Source organism: Geotrypetes seraphini, chromosome 7 (assembly GCF_902459505.1).
Source record: "Geotrypetes seraphini chromosome 7, aGeoSer1.1, whole genome shotgun sequence".
Classification (NCBI taxonomy): Eukaryota; Metazoa; Chordata; class Amphibia; order Gymnophiona; family Dermophiidae; genus Geotrypetes; species Geotrypetes seraphini.
Window position 1 is genome coordinate 22,158,169 of NC_047090.1, and position 18,648 is coordinate 22,176,816.

The following is an 18,648-nucleotide window of genomic DNA, read 5'->3' on the forward strand; positions in this document are numbered from 1 at the left end:
TGGCTCAGATGCATAAGGCCCCTCCCCTTGGCATCTGAGCCAATCAGGGCTGTAGGCCCCTCCCTGTGTATCACATGATGCACCGAGATAGGGAAGGCCTGCCATTTTGGATCAGTAGGCCTCAGAGTTGGAGGGACCAAGCCTCCTGCTCTCTTCAAAGGTATTGGGGGAGTGTTCATGGGGAGGTTTAGTGGAGCATCTGGTGGCAGGAAGGAGTGGGCATCCCTCCTGCCTTTTGGAGGGAGGGGAAGGTGGCAAGTTTGGGAATGGTTTGGGGGGGGCCTCAGTTGGCAGGAGGGAGTGGGTATCCATCCTGCCGATTATCGATAGCAGGGGGGGCAATCCCCAGTGCCAGTTTGTCAGGGGATGTCAGGAAGGGCCATCATCCAAGGGGGGCTTTTTTTTTTTTAATGGGGCAGATAACACACACAGAGCATCTGTTTCCATAAAAAAAGATTTTCTGCCTCCAAACAGCTGAGTGGCAGAAGGCTTCCCCTGCCTCTCAACTGTTCGAGCTTCCCTCCCGGCTCTGCACATATGTGAGAGTCGCTCTAACAGCGATCAATCGGACGGAAGAGATGGGGATTACAATGAACCTCCATGTGAATAATTTGTAGTGCATCAATAGCTCTTTTAGAATCAGCCAAAAATCAGATCAGAGCGGACTCGCGATGTCTTACCAATCCTGTTTAGCACATCTAGCTCAGAGTTATAACAGAGGAGTTTTCCATGTGCAACTTCACCTACTGCCCCTACTTAGACGATGACTCCAACTGTGAGCAACTAAGTCAATGCCGGGCAAACTCCTACAGTCTGTGTCCTGTATATGCAAGACACATTAGGATGGGTTGAGAGGACTTCAACAGCAACTGCAATAATAATTGGAGTAAGGACAGTGCTGGGTGGACTTATACAGTTGATATCCTGAAAATTTACAAAGATCAGGACCAAGTAGATATATATTTTATTCCACATTCATTGTTGGTTTAATCACGTATTGATAACGAGTGTGACTATTGGGCAGACTGGATGGACTGTTGAGGTCTTTATCTGCCATCATCTACTATGCTACAATATTAATTTGTTAACAGAGTATCGTTAAAAGAAAATTTTGAATATATAAAGGGGAATGGTAATTGGATGAAATGTATTGGTGGAATACAAGATGTCTAACTCATAACTATGAGGTTAAAGCAACTGAGAAATCCAACAAACAGAACCCTCTAGCTCCTGCGGAAGATTCCTGTTGAGCTACTAGAGGAAATCAAGGACCTTCATTACAGTTTATGTAATTGTCATTTTAAATATACATTTACTAAAGTAATCACAGCTTTCATATGCAACGGCATGCATTAATATGTGGCATTTACTGCAAGTCCCATTTTATGCATGTGGTAATAGCATTACCAGGTATTAAGGCAACAGCACTCTTTAGTATATCTTTCCTGTAGAGTTTGAATACAATTATTTCCACCAGGTCACTTGCCTATATCATCCCACAAGTACCGCAACAAGCTTAACATTTCATATCCCAAATAATAGTAAAAAGAGCTGTAATCTACAATGAATCCCATACCTTCCAAGGATTAGCCACTTTGACACAACACCAATAAATATAATTGACCATATAAAAGGGACCAAAATACAAGGGATTTACTCAGCACAAAGTGAAGGGAACTAGATTAGGTAAACATATCAAAGGTCCATAGTTCCTTTAAAAAAAAAAAAATCTACAAATATTTCCATAGGGCTATATAAATGCACTTTTTATCATATTTTTGTCTATTTATTTTTCTTCCAGTGTAATGATGGTATGAATGGAAATGGGACTTGCATTTGTGATGAAGGCTTTCAGGGATCCCTTTGTCAGTTCTGCTCTAATCCAGACAAATATGGGATTCGTTGTGATAAATGTAAGTTGTGACCTCTTTTTCTTGTCCATCTTGAAGGCCTGTTGGTTCATCCCCCAGTATTATCATGAGTTCCCTTCCTTTCAGAGCTTTCAAATGATGATCTGTGACATGCTGCCAAAAAAGTACCTGTAAAAAAAACAAAACCAAACTTGTGAAACCTAGATCCTAATGCTAATTCAAATCTAATAGCATGAACCAAAGCAGAGCCATAAATGAGAGTAAATCAAAACTGATGCATAGCCACATTGCACAACTGTTACAAATACCTTGAATACCATTACAGTGTGTTCTTTTAGGCTTCCATAGCTGGTGTCATGGCCATTGTGGCTGTCAAGGTTGTGCTGTGTGCAATGTTTCAGCCATCATTCTGTGACTTTCTTCAACCTCAAGAAAGCCCCAGAACAATGGCTGAATATGTTCATTCTTACCCAGACAAAGCATGACCTGGACAGCTGCAGTGGTGATGGGAATGTGGTTTTGAGCCACAATTTGAGCTGCAGACATCAGTATTTTTTCTTGTTCATCTGATTAACTGCCAGATTCCTCTTTCCCTTTGCACAGTTTCATAGCATCCGTGATCTCTCCTTTTTTCCTTTCTTCATTATAGCTTGCCCTTGTCTGCATGGGATATGTGATAATCGAATAGATGGTGATGGGAACTGCTTACCTGGATCATGCACAAGTGGATATGCAGGGAACCTTTGTGATAAGAAGACTGCTCCATGTGGGCCTTTTGTCCAGTATTGTCATGCACATGCAAACTGTGAATACAGTGATGGGGTACCTAGGTTGGATATATTCACTTTTCAAACTTTCATGATTAGTAATGCAATAGAAAACTATGGTCTTTGTTAAGTCCTGTCAAAATAGTTTATCATTTTGATTCAAAAATCTTACCTTCTTGGATTGTCTTTAAATTTCCTTTTAGTATTCTTACCATAAAATCTCAATCCAGGAACGTAAGACCTTTGAAATCAATATCTCTGTTTCTCACCTTGTCTAACCTCCCTCCTCCTGTGGGACTGTCATTGGAATGCTTTTATGTTTTACTTATATATATTGGTATTTGTCAACATTTGCTTATTTCTGATCTGAAGAATAAGGGTTACCTTTGAAAGCTAATCTAATAAAAAGGTATCACCTTTATTCTTTGAGAAATCCTGTCAAAATGCTTCAAACCTGTAGCAGCCCTAAAAGCTAAGTTTTGAATGTATTAAAGTATTTTAATCATTAACAATTCCTGCCTAGACTACTGCAACCTGCTTCTCACTGGCCTTTCACTAAACTATCTTTCTCCCCTTCAATCTGTTCAGAACTCTGCTGCTATGCTCACTTCTCTCCTCATGTCAATGCATTGGCTTCCTATTTATTTCCATATGCAGTTCAAACTCATCTTACTGACCTATAAGTGTATTCGCTCCGTAGCTCTTCAGTATCTCTCATCTCTCCCCCACCCCCTCCAGGCACTTCATTCATCGGATAAATCGCTCTTATCTGTACCCTTCTCCTCTACAGCCAACTCCAGACTCCATCCCTTCTACCTTGTTGTACCTTATGCCTGGAACAAACTGCCTGACGTGATATATCAGGCTTCATTTCAGGCAGTATTCAAATCCAGACTCAAAGCCCACTTTTATGAAGATGCTTTCAATTTCAAACTCCAACCCACTTTCTAAGCACCAATATCTGTCTTATCATTCCCTCTCTGATTCTCCTACCTGAGCACAATGTATTGGTGCACCTTCTTGTACAGTTTGTCTGTCTTAACTAGATTGTAAGCTCTTTTGAAAAGGGACTGTCTCTTCTGTCTTTTAATGTACAGCGCTGCATATGTCTAGTAAAGCTATAGAAATGATTAGCAGTAGTGTCAGGTCATTAAAAAGAGAGTTGGCATCAGTGTCATAGTGAGGGTGAGAGGCGCTCCTCCCCCCACTCCTTCCTCAATCCCCCCTTGCCCCTCTCCCATACCTGTTCACTGCCATGAGCAACAACTTAAATGTGCTCCTCGCGATCCCATCGGCTCGCCCTCTGACATCCCTTCCTATGCACGGCACCTAGAAGTGATGTCAGCAGGAGAGCCGATGCAGTCACGAGGAGCACGTTGAAGTTGTTGCTTGTGGTGGTGAACAACTAGAGGTACGAGGGAAGGGAAGGGGGTGCCCATGTGGTGAGGGGAGGAGTGTGAAGAGATGTTGGGGCAGAGAGGAGGAGGGGTGCCAACATGGCGCACAGGGTGGACTGCTCCCCCTTACTACGCCACTGGTTGGCATGATCTAGTCTACTCATTATCAACCCATGCACAAATTTATACATACTGTAGAGGAACTATCCAACACAGATCTAAAAGATCTAGTTAGGCATAATGCCCCAAAGCAGCTAAAGGATACTGAGGATATATATGACTCAAGATTTAAATGAATATCTACGGTGATGCCTAATACAGTATCATCACGGTAGAAACAAGTGTTCAATTCTGTCCAAGGCTTAGAGGCTTAGTAGTTGGAACAGTACCACAATAACTTATCCTAAGGCCTTTGATTTTGATGGATTTAACTTCAGAAGATGTTCATTCGATTAGCAACTCTATGTATATAGTTGCTTAAAATACCATACATACCTTCCAGCAGAGCAGCGTTGGGCCAGCAGCACTCTAAACAGGCTGCTTTGTGGCCTTCTTGCTGAGGAATTCCCTCTACCGCGCCACCGATGATGTCATCAGTAACACAGCATACAGAAGGCCCTGGCAAGAAGGCCGCGAAGCAACCTGTTTAGAGTGCTGCTGGCCTGACGCTGCTCTGCCGGAAGGTATTTATGGTCACGGTCAGCGGGGTCCGTTGGGAGGGAAGGATTGAGGGTCAGCGGGGGTTCGTCAGTTTGGCTGCGTGACGGGGACGGCGGCAGGTGCTCAAGGGTTCTGCTGCACAAGGAATGGGAGGGAGGGAAGGATGGAAGCTGGGCAAGGATTCTGCTGCACGAGGGATGGGAGGGAGGGAAGGATGGAAGCTAGGCAAGGGTTCTGCTGCACAAGGGATGGGAGGGAGGGAAGGATGGAAGCTGGGCAAGGGTTCTGCTGCACGAGGGATGGGAGGGAGGGAAGGATGGAAGCAGGGCAAGGGTTCTGCTGCACAAGAGATGGGAGGGAGGGAAGGATGGAAGCTGGGCAAAGGGTTCTGCTGCATTAGGGATGGGAGGGAGGAAAGGATGGAAGCTGGACAAAGGTTCTACTATACGAGGGAGGGAAGGATTGAAGCTGGGCAAGGGTTCTGCTGCACAGGGGGATGGGAGGGATGGAGGGATAGAAAGATGCTGCAGAAGGAAGGCACCAGGGGTGAGAGAGGAGGAAAGATGTTGTACATGTGGGGAAGAGAAAGGAAAGAGGAAGAATTGGGGTGGAGAGGAAGGAAGAGATGAAATGTATGTCTGTCTATCCCTATACTGTATGGCTCCCTCTTTTAAAAAATATTTATGGTTCATCGCTTTGTAATCTTTGAAAAAAGTGATTTTATCAGATACGAAATAAACTTGAAATTTGATCATGTACATGAAAAAAATAAGCCCTACCTGAAAATAAGACCTAGTACATTTTTTGGGCCCAAAATTAAAATAAGACAGTGCCTTATTTTGGGGGAAACACAGTAGTAGATTAATCTATTAGAGGATTCCAGAACCCTTAATTATCTGAACTGACTGTGATAAATTCTCCCCTATCTTATACAAAGTTAGAAAAAAGCTTCTCAAGCCTCTTTGTACCATTTCACTGACATAGTTGTGACAGTATACTTTGTTATGCTTATAATACTAATTAGAGAATGACACGATGGCTGTTACCCACGACTGGTGGGGGCTGTTACCGAAATGGTGGGGGAAAAATGTGCTCGCTGCGGGTACGGGGACAAGGCCATCCACCGCCCTGTGGAGCGGTGAATGGCCTTGTCTCCACAGTTAAGGGAGGGCACGCGCGCGGTCACTGATCGCGCATGGCTTCCTTCCTACCTACCGGCCGCATCTCCCTCCCTCCCCCCTACCTTCCTGGCGTGTTTTATTTTTACAGTGTTCAAACTGCTGGAGCCTGCCTGAAGTCACATGCATCTGCGGGTGGAAGCTTCTCCTTCGACACAACCAGAAGTTGTGTTAGAGGAGAAATTTCCGCCCGCAGACACATGTGACTTCAGACAGGCTCCGGCAGCTTAAACACTGTAAAAGTAAAACACGCCAGGAAGGTAAGAGGGAGGGAGATGCTCGGACTGTGTGAGGGGTGCTAAAGGGCGGTGGAAAGGAACAGACACTGAAAGGGGGTGGCGAGAGGGAAGGGTGGTGGTGGAAAGGAAAGGAACAGATGCTGAAGGGGGTGGAGAGGAACAGACGCTGAAGGGAAATGGGGAACAGAGAGTGGGGAGAAGACGCTGGAAGGGAAGAAGACAGAGATGCCAGACTATGGGGGCAGCGGAAGGAAGAAAATGGGTGCCAGACCAATTGGGGGGAGTGGGAGGGAGAGATGGAAGGGAGAGGCTCAGTAACAGAGCAAATGGAAGACGTAGAGAGATGGAAGGAATTGAATGAGGAGAAGATGAGGAAAACAGAAACCAGAAAACAAAGGTAGGAAAAAAATTTCTATTTATTTATTTATTTGATTTAGGATAAAGTAGTATATTAGTTGTGTTGATAAAAATTTATAAACAAAGCCCTGCCGGCTGAACATCTCTTTCTCTAGTTCAGCAGCCAGAACTTTGATTTATAAGGAAGGAATAAGCTAAATATTGCAGTACTGAGGCTTGTATGGATGCAGCGGGGACGGGGTGGGGACAGTGGTCACAGGGACGGGGCGGGAACAGTGGTTACGGGGATGGGACAGGGACCGTGGTCACGAGGATGGGGACAAATTTTTTCCCCGTGCCATTCTCTAATGCTGTCTCTCTTTTCTCACTCTCATTCAGATCATCTCTAATCTTGAAAACTTCACTCCGCATCTAGCCACTGTCCCCCTAATTCTAAACAAATAGTGCGCCACAAGTTAGGTGCCAATTAAGCATCTAACTTTAGGTACTGAAACCAAAGTGGTGCCCATAGGGGATAGGCTGCGGTTAAGCCTAACTTTATCTAGATTCTATTATATACATGAGCATCTAAGCGCTTTAATGCCTTAACTGCAAAGGGCAAGGGTGGGGCATGGATGGGTCACACCAGGATCTAATGCAAGGAGCCTAAGAAACAAAATGGGGGAATTTGAAGCCATGGCCAATGTAGAGGACATAGACATCATTAGAGTCACTGAAACTTGGTGGAATGAGGAAAACAAATGGGATACAGCACTGCCGGGGTACAAGCTCTATCGCCAGGACAGGTCAGGACAGAAAGGAGGTGGAATAGCCCTAAACATAAAAGAAAGCATGCAATCAACAAGAATGAACACAGCAGAGACGGCCAACAAGCTGGAATCGCTATGGGTTAAAATACCGGGAAGGAAAGGGCTTGAAATAAAGATGGGCCTATACTATCGTCCACCCGGGCAAACCGGAGATATCGATGAAGAAATGGAAGCCGAGATGAAGCGGGAATGCAAAAGCGGTAACACGGTTATTATGGGAGATTTAAACTACCCCAGGATAGACTGGAGTTTTGGAAGCTCATGATGCGCTAGGGAGACAGAATTCCTGGAGGCTACACAAGATTGCTTCATGGAGAAGCTTGTTAGAGAATCAACGAGAGGAAATATCACTCTGGATCTAATCCTAAATGGGTTAAGAGGACCTGCAAAGGAAGTGGAAGTAGTGGGACCGTTGGGAAATAGCAATCATAATATGATCAAGTTCAAGGTTGAGGTTGGAATACTGAAAAGAAAGGGAACCATAGCGACAACTTTTAACTTCAGGAAAGGAAACTACGAAGCAATGAGGGAAATGATAAGGAAGAAACTTAGGAACACTTCCAGAAAATGGCAAACGGTAGAACATGCCTGGTCTTTTATCAGGGACACAATGAGCAAGGCGCAAAATCTTTATATCCCCAGATTCAGAAAGGGGTGCAAAAAGAGTCGAACAAAAGACCCGGCGTGGATAACTAAAATAGTGAAAAAAGCGATAGGCAACAAGAAAAATTCATTCAGGAAATGGAAAAAGGACAAAACTGAGGGGAACTGGAAAGAGCACAGGAAGTATCAAAAAGAATGTCACCATGTGGTTCGAAAAGCCAAAAGAGAGTATGAAGAGAGGCTAGCCAGTGAAGTACGAAATTTCAAACCATTCTTTAGATATGTTAAAGGGAAGCAGCCGGCTAGGGAGGAGGTGGGACCGCTGGACGACGGAGACAGGAAGGGAGTGGTGAAGGAGGAGAAAGAAGTGGCAGAAAGACTTAACATGTTCTTTTCATTTAAAAATGAAGACACAACCAACATACCGTAACCTGAGCAAATCTTCAAGGGAGATCAAGCAGAAAAATTAACATCCATGGAAGTGAGCCTTGCAGGCAGATAGAAAAATTAAAAACTGACAATCCCCGGGTCCGGATGGAATCCATCCAAGAGTTCTGAAGGAACTAAAAGAGGAAATAGTGGAACTACTGCAGCAAATTTACAATCTATCCCTGAAAACAGGCGTGATCCCGGAGGTGTGGAAGATAGCCAATGTTACACCCATCTGACTCGGGAAACTACAGACCGGTGAGTCTGACCTCTGTTCCAGGGAAAATGGCGGAAGCACTGATAAAAGAAAACATTGATGAACATCTTGAAAGAAATGAACTTCTGATAACCAGCCAACATGGTTTTTGCAAGGGGAAATCGTGCCTAACAAACTTATTGCACTTCTTCAAAGGAATTAACAAACGGATGGACCCCATAGACATCATATATCTAGATTTCCAAAAAGCCTTTAACAAGTTACCCCATGAACGCCTACTTCGGAAACTGAAGAACCATGGGGTGGAAGGAGACGTACATAGATGGATCAGAAACTGGTTGGCGGGCTGGAAACAGAGGGTAGGAGTAAAGGGCCACTACTCGGACTGGAGGAGGGAAATAATCAGTGTTCCCTCTAAGCTGAGCAGGTGTCCTCCAGCTGCATTGCTACCACTAGGGGGTGGAATATTTTCAGTCGCTAAGGACAGGTATGTTCCCTGGAGTCCTGCAGAACTTGCCTGTCCCTCACAATTGAAAAATGTGACAGTAAAACAGCACCCTCTATTGGTGAGACTGTGGGTGGAGGACTCCTGCTCAGCTTAGAGGGAACAGTGCATGAGTGATTTCCCGCAGGGCTCGGTGCTCGGGCCGCTGCTATTTAATATATTCATAAATGATCTAGAAACAGGGACGAAGTGTGAGATAATAAAATTTGCGGACAACATCAAACTATTTGGTGGAGCTCGGATTAAAGAGGACTGCGAAGAATTGCAAAGGGACTTGAACAAAATAGGAGAATGGGCGACAAGATGGCAGATGAAGTTCAACATTGAGAAATGTAAAGTATTACATGTGGGAAGCAGAAACCCGAGGTACAACTACACAATGGGAGGGATGTTATTGAATGAGAGTACCCAAGAAAGGGACTTGAGGGTAATGGTGGACATGACAATGAAGCCGACGGCACAGTGCGCAGCGGCCGCTAAGAGAGCGAATAGAATGCTAGGTATAATCAAGAAGGGTATTACTACCAGAACGAAAGAAGTTATTCTGCTGTTGTATCGGGCGATGGTGCATCCGCATCTTGAGCATAGGAATTTTGACGCCCTCATGAAAGCTCACGGTTTGAAAAATAATAAAACATGCAAAATGACACTAGCGCAAGATTTTAAAAATTAATTAAGATTTATTGAATTATTGTTTCTATTGTTCCATTATGAGATCAAAAGAATCAAGCATAATTGCTTAACAGTTGCGCTAATGGGAGATCGTTATAGTTGCCAAATGCTGGCCTTCTAATAACAAACTCACCTTAATATCTCCGGTCATTCTATTATATACTTTTGGCTCAGTGACATCATTAGGCTTGACAACCAATAAAATAACAAAGGAAGTGTTTCAAATTAGACAAAGACAAAAGTTTCAGAAAAGTACATTTGTTTGCTTATAGTCATTTCTGAATATAAATCATAATTTTCACAAAAGTATATTAAGATAAATTATTTGTTAAAAAGATGCTGAAAAGTTCTCAGCCTTAGAGGAAAAAAGAAAACTGACAGGTTCAAATTACATAGCCATTACACAGAAGCCTTAGTCTGGAGGAGGAGGAGGGGCTGGCCTACCCCTCTCTTCCTATGTTAGAGCAGGAGTCCCTGACTTAATTACTTCCAGATGTTGCTTTAGGATTTCTTTAGGTTGCAAATATATATTATGTTTTTCAAAACCCATTCCTTTGTTCCATACACAGTCATACACTTCACTCCAGCACTTGCTTGGCCAAGCTTCCATACATTCATTCAAAACTATATTTAATTCCTGTTATATTTTAGTTTGGGATACGTTACTATTCCTAACCAGTCTAAGCAAGCACATGTGGTATTAATTAACACCACGCTGCTGAGAACAAAGATCTGGAAACACAAAATGGATTCCAAAAGACAGAAAATATAGCAAAGACAGAGAACCAAGATGGATTCCATGTAACCCTTATGTTTTCTTCCATGATCTAGCCTAGCATCAAAGTGCATAAAAAGAACACCATTCTTTCCCTTATATTAATCTGTAGTGTGTTTTTCTGGCTTTATTTACATTCATATTTAGATTTTTTATTCACCTTTTTTCGTACGCTTCCATTGGGTGTGGCCCTAACTAACACATATGATTGTATCTAACTAGAATTACCCAGAATCATACGAAAAACAGGCGCTTTTGTAGAAAAACTCAACAAAAAATACTGCACAATCATGTTCTGAAATCCATTCCATTACCGTCCCATAACCATCACCCCCTACTGGCCACGAGCCACTACTCCTCAATCTGGAGTACTGCGTCCAATATTGGTTGCCGTACCTTAAGAAGGACATGGCGTTACTCGAGAGGGTTTAGAGGAGAGCGACACGTCTGATAAGAGGTATGGAAAACTTTTCATATGCTGAAAGATTGGAGAAACTGGTACTCTTTTCCCTGGAGAAGAGGAGACTTAGAGGGGATATGATAGAGACTTACAAGATCATGAAGGGCATAGAGAGAGTAGAGAGGGACAAATTCTTCAAACTTTCAAAAAATAAAAGAACAAGAGGGCATTCGGAAAAGTTGAAAGATTCAAAACAAATGCTAGGAAGTTCTTCTTTACCCAACGTGTGGTGGACACCTGAAATGCGCTTCCAGAGGGCGTAATAGGGCAGAGTACGGTACTGGGGTTCAAGAAAGGATTGGACAATTTCCTGCTGGAAAAGGGGATAAAGGGGTATAGATAGAGGATTACTGCACAAGTCCTGGACCTGTTGGGCCGCTACATGAGCGGACTGCTGGGCACGATGAACCTCAAGTCTGACCCAGCGGAGGCATTGCTTATGTTCTTTTGTTCTTATGAATGCTGTAAGTTGCTTGCCTAGATGCCATCATGTAGGTGCTAATACTTATGCCTGCCTTTTACATAATGGAAATGGAGAATAAATTTTTTTTTTTTCCTTCTTTATTCATTTTCAAATTTGATAATAAGTGCACAAAATAATATATTTCAACAAGTTATTACACAATAGCATTTTGATATCTACTACATAAAAATCTAGTGATACGTTTACCCCCCTACCTCCCCACCTCCCAACCTTCATCATATTTTCAATCAGAATATACACATATTATAGAATATATTATAACATATTATGTAAAATTGTACCCAACACCCTCCCCCCCTTTGGTGTGCCAAAAGAAGAAAAAGAAAAGAAGAAGAGAAGAAGTGATGACTATTCACTACAATATTTTGTCAATGGCCCCCATATTTTTATAAATTTAGTATATGTCCCTCTTTGTATTGCTATTGCTCGTTCCATTTTAAATATATGACATAATGTATTCCACCAAAATGTATAACTAAGGTTACTGTGATTCTTCCAATTATTAGTTATGTGTTGGATGGCAACCCCTGTCATAACTAATAAAAGCTTGTTGTTTTCTGATGATATTTGACATTTTTTCCTCATCATCATGCCAAATAACACTGTATCGTAAGAGAGTGCCACATGATTTTCCATTAATGCATTTACTTGAGACCAAATTGAATTCCAAAATTTCTTAATATAGGGACAATAATAAAGTAGATGATCAAGTGTCCCAGGTTCCAGATTACAGTGCCAGCATCTATTGGATTTAGAACTGTTTAATTTTTGTAAACGAACAGGGGTCCAAAACACTCTATGTAATAAAAATAACCAAGTTTGTCTCATAGATGCCGACACTGTACATCTCATTCTCCAAGAACAAATTAATGGCCATTGAGATGCAGAAATTTGGTGCTTGATCTCAATGCTCCAAATGTCTCTCAGACCATTCTTTGGTTTTTTATTCAAGTATCCAGATATTAATTTATACCACAGTGCGGCTTGATGTCCTAGGAAGTCTGCTTGAAAGCATAAGAACTCCAGACTATACTGACTATTCAAAGTCTTCCATTCAGGGAACCCTACCTGAATGGCCTGCTTCAACTGCAACCATGTAAAGCTTTGTGTTTTACTAAGACCAAATCTATGTTGCAGTTGTGAAAATTCAAGCAGTTTACCATCTGAAATAACATCATTTAGAGTTCTAATACCTGCAATAATCCAGTTTTTCCAAAGGACTTGGGCTTCGCCTATTTTAATCTTATAAATTTTAAAATACCAACCTATATGTGTAAATATCAGCATGCCAGCTAATTTTGCAAAAATGCGCATGTGACCCAGAGGCCTCTTCTCCCTTAATTTCAAATTGGAGGGGCCAATAAACAATGGAGAAGTATGGAGAATACCTCCTATAATCTTTCCTGTAAAGGACCATCAAATATGTAAACTGTCACAAGATATCAAATATGTACACTTTCACAATGCCCATTATGTATGGATTGTCCCGTATATGCTCCCACTCAAGTCATACCCAAACCATATCCTCTGTAATTTTAGTGGTTTGCAGATATACAAGTGCAAATTCTATATTTCTAAAATCAGATTTTACTACTATTACTATTAATTATTTCTAGATCACTACCAGGTATACGCAGTGCTGTACAGTCATAAAGGAGACAGTCCCTGCTCAAAGAGCTTACAATCTAAACAGACAAACCAGATGCCAGGGTGTAGGATACAGTTAGGGGAATGGTTAATCTCCTGGCTAGGGTGGTGAGCAGTGGGGAGTAGGGTTATGAATTGAAAGCTATATCAAAAAGATAGGTTTTCAGTCTACTTTTAAATAAGGTACATGTACTTTGCAGATATGGCTTCTAAAATAGCAGCTGTGATGTTATTCCTGCAAAGTTCTTTTTAGAATACCTGCAGACTGTTGAAAATTGCCCCCTATATATAAGATAGTAGGTCGCTGTATGGCCAGGGTTGCCAGATTTTTAGTAAAAAGAAAAGAGGATGTGTGGCCCACCCCACACAAACCTCGTCTCTTCAGGGTCACGTCTGGAGGGTCTCTGCACATGCACAGATGTGATGTGATGACATCACACAAATGCATGTGACATCATTGCGTCGCATGCGCAGAGGCCCTACAGCCCCAGCCCCGAAGAGATGAGGTTTTTAAAACCTGGACAAACTGCCAGGTTTTGAAACCTGTCTGGACACTCAAGACAGTCCTCTTAAAAAGAGGACATGTCCAGGTAAATCTGAACATCTGGTAATCCTATGTATTGCACTTATTTATTCTCTGTTTCTCTGATTTGTAGCTGTATTTGCAAACCTGGTTATGAGGGAGATGGAACCACATGCAAAGAAGTAAATGTCTGTTCTGCCTCAAATAGCAGCCTTTGCAACAGCAATGTAAGTATCTGCCTTCCATTGCCACATGATCTCTTTCAGATGCCCAAGACCTGATTCTCAAATTCATCCTGAGAAAGCACCGAGCAGTCAGCCTTGCAAGATATCCACCATGTATCTATATGAGATAGATTTGTGTGCGTTGCCTCCACTGCATGCGAATCAATCTCATCCATATTCATGAAAGATATTCTGAAAACATCAGGAAATGTTCTAAACGGTTACCCTCTAATTCTATAAAGGATGTCAACAGTTATTTTTTTTTTATATAAATCTTTATTCATTTTTGATTCTTACATCAAGGATGTCAACAGTTATATGCAATTTGGTGCGTAACATCCACACTACAGCAGACGTTAAGTACCAAAATGGTACTAAGCCCATTTCTAATTCAGCCATCAAAAGGGATTTTTCCTATTTGTTATATTTCTAGCCATGTGCTAATATTAGCATTAGCTCATAACCATTTAAAAAAATTCATACAGAAGCACCTACTATGGGTTCTTTGGACCACCCCAGAACCACAGCTGGATTCAGAAGTGTTTCAAAGCTCCTCACATTGATTTTAGCCCCCCCCCCCCAATCTCAAAGATACACAACCACACACTACATATTTGCACATATACAATTCTCTTCTCATTTTAAAGAACATAAGAATAGCCTTACTGGGTCAGACCCATAGTCCATCTAGCCCAGTATCCCGTCTTCACAGAGGCCGATCCAAGGCACAAGTACCTGGCAAAACCCCAAATAGTAGCAGCATTCCATGCTACCGTCCCATGTCTGTCTCAACAGCAGACTATGGGCTTTTCCTCCAGGAATTTGTCCAAACCTTTTTTAAAACCAGCTACATTAACTGCTCTTACCACATCCTCTGGCATTCCAGAGCTTAACTATTCTCCGAGTGAAAAAATATTTCCTCCTATTGGTTTTAAAAGTACTCTGTAACTTCATTGAGTGTCCCCTAGTCTTTGTAAATCTTGATACTATAAAAAATTGATCCACTTTTACCCGTTCTGCACCACTCAGGATTTTGTAGACTTCAGTCATATCTCCCCTCAGCCATCTTTTTTCCAAGCTGAAGAACCCTAACCTCTTTAGTTTTTCCTCATAGAAGAGGAGTTCCATCCCCTTTATCATCTTGGTTGCTCTTCTTTGAACCTATATCTTTTTTGAGATAAGGAGACCAGAACTGAATGCAATACTCAAGGCGAGGTCACACCACTGAGTGATACAGAGGCATTGTAACATTCTTAGTCTTGTTTACCATCCCTTTTCTAATAATTCCTAGCATCTTGTTTGCTTTTTTGGCCACCACCACACATTGGGCGGGTTTCAGCATATTGTCTACGATGACACCCAGATCTTTTTTTTAAGCGCTGACCGCCAAGGTTACCCTAGCATCTGGTAACTATGAATTGGATTATTCTTCCCAATGTTCATCACTTTGCATTTGTCCACATTAAATTTCATCAGCCATTTGGATGCCCAGTCTTCCAATTTCCTGTAGTTTTTCACAGTCCACATGCATTTTAACAGTTTTGAACAGTTTAGTGTCGTCTGCAAATTTAATCACCTTACTCGTAGTTCCAATTTCCAGATCATTTATAAATAAGTTAAATAGCACTAATCCCAGAACAGATCCCTGCAGCACATCACTATTTACCCTTTATGTCTATTTATTATTATATTCATATACACACATAGAAAAAAAGAAGGTTACACACTAACTGCCCCTTTTACAAAACTGCAGAAGCATTTTTTAGTGCCGCCAATGTGCTGAATGCTCTACGCTGCTTCTGACACTCAAGCAAAAGAAAAACTCTTCCTTCTGGCTGCTGGCAGCCTCCAAAAACATGCACTGCTTTTTCACACTTTAAATTCAAATCAACAGAAAACCAAAACTTTTCCTGTCCTTTTCTTTTGTGTAGCACTGTCTCTGGTTCTAGCTATTAACCTGCTTAGGAGGAACCAGACCCCTCAAGCAGGCAGGAAGTGTAGCCTATTCCCTCAGTGTTTGGCTGCCCTGCCCAAAAAAATACAAGCTTTATTCCCTTCTCTTCCCAGCATAAACCTTGTTGGAAACCCCCAAATGACACAGGTCAAAATGCAGTAGCAAACTTTCATGAAAACAAACACCGTCTCTGAACACAGTCCAAATAGTGGGCTTGCCAAACCCACAATGAAGCCTCAGGCACAAGTCTTATCGCACAGTAACAAGTAAAAAAAAACAACAAAAAACATCAGAACAAAAGTATGCTCCACGGCTCAGTAGCCTTACTCACAGACCATTAGCTCCTCTGCTGGGCTTAGTAAAGCAGAGCCCTGAGACCAATTCATAGGACTTTCTCCCTTAGGACTAGATTCACTAACTTCACGGTTCCGATCCGAACTGTTAGCGATCCGATCCGTGAGGTTGCCGGCCGCCTGATTCACGATGTGTCCTTATGCAAATGGGGGCGATCGAAGTCACACCCCCAACTGACTGCACGGATCACTGCAAAGCGATCCCAATGCATGCGCAGACCATCTTCTTTGCCTGTAGATGGTCTGTGCATACTTACAGAGCTTGAAACATTTTCTTTTTTTTTTTTACTTTTTTACTTTGTGAGTCCATGGTTTTAACCTGCTTTAAACTCATGGGTTAAAACCATGGGCTCGCACTGTGGGGAAGGGCAGGAGAGTCGGGGCAGAGAGCAGGATAACAAGAAGAGAGTCAGGGAAGAGAGCAGGGATGCGAGTGACTGGTCCTCAGCAGTTGCCTATTTTTAATTAGCCAGCCCAGTCGGTTTTCCTGAAATTTTTTATTGAATTACTGCCTTCCTACAAATGCATGCCATTCCCCCTCATTTACATGTGCGGATCGGATCAGGAGTGGATCGGGAGTAAGGTTAGTGAATCGGGTCGGGGTCTCAAAGTGGTTGGGACATGATCGGTGTCCTTAGTGAATCTAGCCCCAAGACTCCTGTAGTCTGGCTGTACTCTATATCTGCTAGCTCTTCCATGTCCCAATCCGCTCCTTCTCCAGGTGAGCTGTATCATGCAGGGCTAGGCTCTGCAGGGGAAGCTGGCTTCCTTCCAAGCCTTGATGTGGCTTCCTCTCTAAGCTGTGACTCCTTCCCTTCTGATGAGGAAAGCTCTTGAAGAGGGATACTCAGCAGATAGCCCCGCCTCCCTTTAGCAGGGATAGAGCAGTTCTTAAAGAGCTCTGCACTATTGGGGACAGACAGAACTTTTGGACTCCTTAAAGGTACAATAGCCCTATCAGGATTGCTAATAGGATTTTTCCTAGTTCAGAGATATTTCTCAGTTCTAACATCAGGGATTCTATTAGGGTACACCGGCTCTTCCTCCCGGTCCACTGTAGGGCTGGTGAGATCCTTGTCACAGGTTGTATCCTTGGCTTCTAAGGCTAGTTTTTTGACTGCTAAAGAAAGTGATTTTCTTATACTGAAGAAGCCAGTGATTAGGGATTCATTGGGCAGGAGCTCTTCCTGTCTTCTAAACCCCTTTGAAAATCTACCCCAATATCATATGCTTCCTAGCAACTGCAATATATTTCTCTGTTAGTCCTTTATCAAAGAAGGTGTAATTACAGTTGAATGTGCAAACTTTCCATAGTAGGTCTCTAAATGCCATGTAAGCTTGCTGTAAGAAATTGACCGTGATAATGCAAACCTTTGGTCTCCTTTACTCTTGCTTAGTACAGTTCTGATCAGATAGGTTTTATTTAATCTCTTGCAGAGCATGCAGAAATTAACCATACTGAAATGTATTTGAATTTGTGAATTAAAATAATATATAGAAAGAAATCGAAATATAACAAAGGGAATGAAGACGATACCTTTTTTATTGGGCTAATTTAGTGCATTGCTTGATTAGCATTCAAAGGTAACTCTTCTTCAGATCAAAAAATGTTTTATTTCTCTACATTATCTTTAAAAAGTGAACTGACATGGCTTGCCACACCATTTCACATTAGTGAATTGAAATTTGTATTCACACACTGAGCTAATTTTTGTTTCTCCATTCAGGCAGAATGTGTTCAGACAGGCCTTGGAACATACAAGTGTGTATGTCTACCTGGATGGGCTGGTAATGGGTTGGACTGCTCAGCAATCAATAATTGTTTCCTACCTAGTAATGGGGGTTGCCATGTTAATTCTACCTGCATTTACATTGGCCCGGGTCAGGTAAGTGTGTCTAGTTTATGGGTGTTTATAAGCTGGACATGTTATTTGGAAAATGACTGTTTTTAGATATCTTTTGTGCAAATACATCCATCTTAGGGTCTAATCTAATCTAATCCTTAGGTTTGTATACCGCATCATCTCCACGTTCGTAGAGCTCGACGCGGTTTACAGTAGGAGAAATAGGAAGGAACTACAACAGAGGGTTAGAGGTAGAAGTGTGAAGAAAATTTAGAGGACTTGGGATGCCAAGATATAAGAGTTTCCTTGATTCCTAAGTTGGAGGGAGACTTACATTTTTTGAGAAAAGCCAGGTTTTCAGATGTTTGCGGAAAACTTGGAGAGAGCTCAAGCTCCGAAGAGGGGAGGTAAGGTTGTTCCAGAGCTCAGTGAGTTTGAAGTGGAGGGAGGTCCCTAGCTTTCCTGTGTGGGAAATGCCTTTTAGCGAGGGGAAGGATAGTTTTAATTTATGGGAGGGTCATTTTCAAAAGGGGAACACAGATGTTTTTCCTGTTCAAAAATTTCTCTAAGATGGACATTTTTGTTTGGGATGTATTGAGCTAAATGTTCCAATTCTGACTGGGCTGTTGTATTTTTAAATACCCCTCTATCAGGCTCATAAACAAAAAACATAGACATCC

At 42.1% G+C, this 18,648-nt stretch overlaps 1 protein-coding gene across 4 annotated transcripts in view; it reads left to right on the forward strand.

Annotated features, from left to right (window-relative positions):
* Positions 1–18,648, forward strand: part of STAB2 (stabilin 2) — a 403,506-nt gene that overhangs the window by 176,321 nt on the left and 208,537 nt on the right. For all 4 annotated transcript variants that reach the window (XR_004540109.1, XM_033951740.1, XM_033951739.1 and 1 more), the window contains exons 22-25: positions 1,802–1,913; positions 2,521–2,701; positions 13,727–13,820; positions 17,852–18,010. Coding sequence is in view for 3 of the 4 variants with exons in the window: in XM_033951740.1 (XP_033807631.1) it covers positions 1,802–1,913; positions 2,521–2,701; positions 13,727–13,820; positions 17,852–18,010 (546 nt within the window). In the remaining variant the exon portion in view is untranslated. The remainder of the gene's footprint in view (positions 1–1,801; positions 1,914–2,520; positions 2,702–13,726; positions 13,821–17,851; positions 18,011–18,648) is intronic.